Source organism: Ornithorhynchus anatinus, chromosome 9 (assembly GCF_004115215.2).
Source record: "Ornithorhynchus anatinus isolate Pmale09 chromosome 9, mOrnAna1.pri.v4, whole genome shotgun sequence".
NCBI classification, from domain to species: Eukaryota; Metazoa; Chordata; class Mammalia; order Monotremata; family Ornithorhynchidae; genus Ornithorhynchus; species Ornithorhynchus anatinus.
The window spans coordinates 44,945,058-44,951,057 of NC_041736.1; the positions used below are offsets into that span (position 1 = coordinate 44,945,058).

General features: G+C 63.1%; 1 protein-coding gene across 1 annotated transcript in view; it reads right to left on the bottom strand.

Annotated features, from left to right (window-relative positions):
• The window catches only part of ISM1 (isthmin 1), a 64,441-nt gene extending 59,986 nt beyond the window's left edge, over positions 1 to 4,455 (bottom strand). Inside the window, exon 1 of the mRNA XM_029072352.2 lies at positions 4,300 to 4,455. Coding sequence (XP_028928185.1) covers positions 4,300 to 4,434 — 135 coding nt within the window. The 5' untranslated portion in view covers positions 4,435 to 4,455. The remainder of the gene's footprint in view (positions 1 to 4,299) is intronic.
• Between the last annotated feature and the right edge of the window lie 1,545 nt (positions 4,456 to 6,000).

Sequence of the window (6,000 nt, forward strand, 5' to 3'; positions counted from 1 at the left end):
AATCTTGAAGACATTAAAGACAGTTTCTTCAGTGTCAGTCTCACCGAAGGCCCTGCAGGTTTTTTTACGCCTCCCCGCACTAAGCCCCGCGTAGATTGGAGCCGCGTGAATCGTGGTGACAGTTGACCACCGTCACTGGGGGCCGGGATAAAAACGGGGAGAGGACGGGTTTAAACCTACGGGCTGGATGAATCCACGTTAAGTTGAACAAGTTCGAGGCTTTTTAAATGTTTAACGATGGCGTCGGTTGAGCGCTTACTATGTGCCAAGCACCGTTCCAAGCGCTCGCACTCTTCTAAACTCTCGGCTCTCTATCCGGGTAGAGACGGGGCTACCTTGCCTTTAAGAAGCAAGGCTGATCCCGTGCGAATAAGGTTTGGCCTTGGCGCTCCCCGTGGGATCCTGCCCCTGAAACGGGTTCAGTGCGCTGCGGAGGTGCGGGGATCCAACGTCCGAAGGCGGGAGGAGCGGGAACGATGCGTGGCTTCGCGGCCGGCGACCGCCCAAGTCTCCCCAGAACGGATAGTTGGACTTGTTTGAAAACCCATCGTGGCCACACTGAGAAATGCTAAGGGGGGGGGGGTCTGGTACCCCAGCAGGCGGTAGGATTATAGGTCGGCCTCTGCCGGCACGTGCAGCTCTTGGATTCGAAATCATAATAATAACGGCGGTATCGGTTAAGCGCTCACTATGTGCCGAGCACTGTCCTAAGCGCTGGGATAGATAGAGGATAATCAGGTTGTCCCATGTGGGGGCTCGCATTTTTAATCCCCATTTGACAGATGAGGTAACTGAGGTATGGAGAAGTGAAGTGACTCGCCCAAAGTCACGCAGCTGACAGGTGGCGGAGCCGGGATTAGAACCCGTGACCTCTGACTCCCAAGCCCGGGCTCCTTCCGCTGAGCCACGCTGAAATGAGAATCTACCTTCCCAAACGGGGCCTTTCTCCGCCCTTCCCAATAAAGGACCCAAGTCCCTAGTGGAAAGAGCCCGGGCTTGGGAGTCAGAGGCCGTGGGTTCTGATCCCGGCTCCGCCACTTGCCTGCCGTGTGAGACCTTGGGCGAGTCACTGCACTTCTCTGCGCCTCAGTGACCTCATCTGTAAAATGGGGATAAAGACGGTGAGCCCCACGTGGGACAATCTCATTACCTCGTATCCACCTCAGCGCTCAGAACGGCGCTTGGCACATAGTATGCGCTTAACAACTACCGTCATCATTATTACTAACTGGTTGCCCGGGAGTCAGAGGGGCCCAGCTCGCCCACAGTCGAGCCATTTCTCTCCGCCACCTGGGAGCCTCGGGGGAGGGATGTGACCCCGAAACCCGGGGTCAGGGGCGAGGGGAGTCCCCGGAAGACGGGTGCAGCACGACGCTGTCCCCCGGACACTCGGCAGGCAGGATTCCCTGGAAGGGGGGGGGGACCGAGGATGTCCCAAACCTGGCTCTGGGGCGTGTCCCGTCGCCCCCCCGAAACCTGGCCTCAGTGCATCCCGAGCTGCAGGGGGGCGCGATGCCATCTCCCGCAGCTGTATTCCCGGGAGCCGAGGACCGGAAAACCGAGGCGGGCCCGGGCATTCATTCATTCAGCAGTATTTATTGAGCGCTTACTATGTGCAGAGCACTGCACTAAGCGCTGGGACTGAGCGGCCACTGTTTTCCAGGCGAGGGTCTCATCCCATCGCTCCTTGGGGGGCAAAGAGGCAGGAGATCAGAACGGCTTTGCACCCCTCTCCCTTTGCCGGGTTTGGGACGTTATCCTCTCCAAAGCCCAAATCCCTCTGACAGCTCCCACCTCAACAGGAATAATAATAACGCTGGCAGTGCAAAGCACTGTTCTAAGCGCTGGGGGGGGGGGGATACAAGGTGATCAGGCTGTCCCACGCGGGGCTCACTGTTTTACTCCCCATTTTACAGATGAGATCACTGAGGCACTGAGAAGGGAAGGGACTGGCCCAAAGACACACAACTGGCAAGCGGCGGAGCTGGGATTAGAACCCACGACCTTCTGACTCCCAGGCCCGGGCTCTGGCCACGGAGCCCCGCCGCTTCTCAAACCTTCCCCGATAAGAGATCGATCTGCAAAACAAATCAATAAACGCCCCCGGGGCCCTCTAGCGAAGCCCTTGGACCCCTCCAGGCCGCGATGCGCCTGGGCCTCGTCCTCTCCCTTTCGTTCACTCGATCGGATGCACTGAGCGCTTAAGTCACTTCGCTTCTCCGGGCCTCAGTGACCTCATCTGTAAAATGGGGATGGAGACTGCGAGCCCCACGTGGGGCAGGGACCTTGGCCAAGCCGATCTGCTTGCGTCCACCCCAGCGCTTAGTACAGCGTCTGGCACAGAGTTAAGCGCTTAGGTAAATAATCATCAGGTTGGTAGCTGTTAAGCGCTTACTAGGTGCAGAGCCCTGTTCTAAGCGCTGGGGGAAGAGACAGGGTCATCGGGTTGTCCCACGTGAGGCTCCCAGTCTTCATCCCCGTTTAAAGATGAGGTCCCTGAGGCGCAGAGAAGTGACTTGCCCACAGTCCCACAGCTGACAAGGGGCGGAGCCGGGATTCGAACCCACGACCTCTGACTCCCCGGCGCGCGCTCTTGCCCCTGAGCCACACCGCTTAACGAATAATAATGATGCTGGTATCTGTTAAGCGCTTACTAGGTGCAGAGCACTGTTCTAAGCACTGGGGTGGTACAGGGTAATCAGGTTGCCCCAGGTGAGGCTCACAGTCTTCATCCCCATTTTCCAGATGAGGTAACTGAGGCACGGAGAAGTAAAGTGACTTGCCACAGTCCCACAGCTGACAAGTGGAAGGGCCGGGAGTCGAACCCATGACCTCCGACTCCCAAGCCCGGGCTCTTTTCCACCGAGCCACCAGCTTCGTCCCACGTGAGGCTCCCAGTCTTCCTCCATTTTACAGATGAGGGAACCGTGGCACAGAGAAGTAAAGCGACTCGCCCACGGTCACCCAGCTGACAGGTGGCAGAGCCGGAAATCGAACCCACGACCTCTGCCTCCCCAGCGCGCGCTCTTGCCCCTGAGCCACGCTGCTTAACGAATAATAATAATAATAATAATGTTGGTATTTGTTAAGCGCTGACTAGGTGCACTAGAGCACTGTTCTAAGCGCTGGGATAGGGACAGGGTCATCAGGCGGTCCCACGTAAGGCTCCCAGTCTTCACCCCCATTTTCCAGAGGAGAGAACCGAGGCCCAGTGCAGTGAGCGGCCCACAGTCCCCCAGCTGACAGGTGGCAGAGCTGGGATTCGAACCCACGACCTCTGACTCCCCAGCGCCTGCTCTTGCCCGGGAGCCACGCTTAGCGACTAATACTGATAATGTTGGTATTTGTTAAGCGCTGACCAGGTGCAGAGCACCGTTCTAAGGCGCTGGGGAGATCCAGGGTCATCGGGCGGTCCCCCGTGAGGCTCCCAGTCTTCATCCCCATTTTCCGGATGAGGGAACCGAGGCCCGGGGAAGTGAAGCGACTCGCCCACAGACATCCAACGGACGGGGTGCAGAGGCGGGATTCGAACCCACGACCTCTGACTCCCCAGCGCGCGCTCTGGCCCCTGAGCCACGCTGCTTAACGCATAATTAATAATAACAGTAACGTTGGTATTTGTTAAGCGCTGACTAGGTGCCGAGCACTGTTCTAAACGCTGGGGCAGACACAGGGGAATCAGGTGGTCCCCCGTGGGGCTCCCCGTCCGCATCCCCATTTTCCAGATGAGGGAACCGAGGCCCAGAGAAGTGAGCGGCCCACGGTCCCCCAGCGGAGGCGGGATCGGAACCCAGGACCCCCGGCTCCCCAGCCCGGGCGCAATAGCGGGAGGAGGAGATGCAGCGTGGCTCGGTGGAAAGAGCCCGGGCTGGGGAGTCGGAGGTCATGAGTTCGGATCCCGGCTCGGCCCCTTGTCAGCTGGGGGACTGGGGGCGAGTCACTTGACTTCTCTGGGCCTCAGTTTCCCTCAGGGGGAAAATGGGGATGAAGACCGGGAGCCCCACGCGGGACCACCTGATGAGCCTGGATCTCTCCCAGCGCTTAGCACAGTGCTCGGCACAGAGTAAGCGCTTAACAAATACCAACATTATTAGTATTATTAGGAGGAGGATTCCGCGGCGCGGGGAGCGCGGAGGGGGGGAGGGGGGGCGGGGGCTCCCGACGCTCCGCGCCCACGGAGGGGCTTCCGCGTGGTCCTCCCGCCCGCCCGCCCGCGCTCCCTCCCGGCCGGCCTCCCCCCCCGGGACCCCGCGCTGGGCCGGACCCCGCGCTGGTCCCGCTGCGCGTCGGGGCTCTCACCGTCGGCCGTCCGTGGCTGGCGTTGGCGGCGTCGGAGGCGCCGGGGGGGGCGGCCCGGCCCCGCAGCACGGTGATGTGCAGGGTGAGCAGCAGCAGCCCCAGCAGCAGCAGCAGCTCGGCCGCCAGACGCACCATCCTCCGCACGCGGGGGCCTTTAGGACCGCGCGGGGCCGGGGCCGGGGCCGCCGCCGCCGCCGAGCCGCCGGGAAGAGCCGGAGCCGGGACGGGATCGGGGTCGGGGTCGGGGTCGGGGTCGGGGTCGGGGTCGGGGTCGGCCGGAGCCCCGCGCCCCGCCTCGCCCGGCCCCGGCCCCGGCCAAGACCCGGAGCCCGAGCCCGAGCCGCCGCACCACGCCGGAGCCACCGCGGGGCGGGGGGCGGCCAAGGCGGGCGGGGACGGGCGCGGGGAGGCGGGCGGCGCCGGATTCGCACCCACGCCCGGCCCGGGCGGAGGCGGCGGAGGCTCGGCCGGAGAGGCGGGCGGCCCGACGCCACATGGGCTCTCCCGACGGGGCGGCGGCAGCGGCGGCCGGCGGCGGCCCCTTCCTTCCCCGGCCCCGGCCCCGGCCCCGGCCCCGGCCCCGGCCCCGCAGCCGCGCTCCGGACGCCGCTCTCCTCCGGGCTGCGGGACGGAGGGACGGAGGGAGGGTGGGCGAGAGGAGCGGTCCCCGGCGCGGGGAGGGCAAGTGCGGGAAGCCTTTATTTGCCGCGTCGGGGGCGGGGGCGGGTGGGGGCGCGGACGCGGACGGACGGACGGACGGACGGAGGGGGCTCAGCGCCGGCTCCTGCTTGGGGCGGCCGCGTCTCCGGCGCGCAACGCGCTCGCACAGCGCCCAAGCCTCCTGCTGCTCCGCCCGCTGGCGCTGGCGCTGGTGCTGGTGCTTTCCGCCGCCTGCGGTGGCATCGTCCGTCCGTCCGTCCGGCCGCCCGCCCGCCCGCCCGCCCGCTCCAAGCACAGGGCTGGGAGAGCACAGCGCTCTTCGCCTCTACCGCTTTTATACCGCTGCCCTCCTCCTCCTCCTCCTCCTCCTCCTCTCCCCGCTCCTCCTCCCTCCCTCTCCTCCCCCCCTTCCTCCTCCTGTCCCCTCTGCTCTTCCTCCTCCTTCTCCTCCTCCCCTGCCCTTCCTCCTCCTCTTCCCCTTCTCCTCGCCCTACTCCCCTGCCTTCCCTGCTCTTCGTCCTCCTTCTCCCCTGCTCTGCTCTTCCTCCTCCTCCTCCCCCTGCTCTTCCTCCTCCTCCTCCCCTGCTCTTCCTCCTCCTCCTCCCCTGCTCTTCCTCCTCCTCCTCCCCTGCTTTTCCTCCTCCTCCTCTTCCTCCCCTAGCTCTTCCTCCTCCCCCTGCTCTTCCTCCTCCTCCTCTCTTCCCATTGCATCCCGGCCCCTCCTCGCTCTGCCCCCCCCCCATCCTGCCCCACACCTGCAATCCTCCCTCCCCACCCCCCAAAAAGAACCTTTAAAAAAAAAACCACCTCCCTCCCCACCCTCCTGCGATCAAAATTCAGTCTCGCCAATTTCTCTCCTTCTCCCATCAAGTTTTTAATAATAAACAATTTGCTATTTGTTAAGCGCTTACTCTGTGCCAAGCACTGTTCTAAGCGCTGGGGGAGATACAAGATCATCGGGTTGGCCCACTTGGGGGCCTCACAGTCTTAATCCCCATTTTCCAGATGAGGGAGCTGAGGCCCAGAGAAGTGAAGTTGACC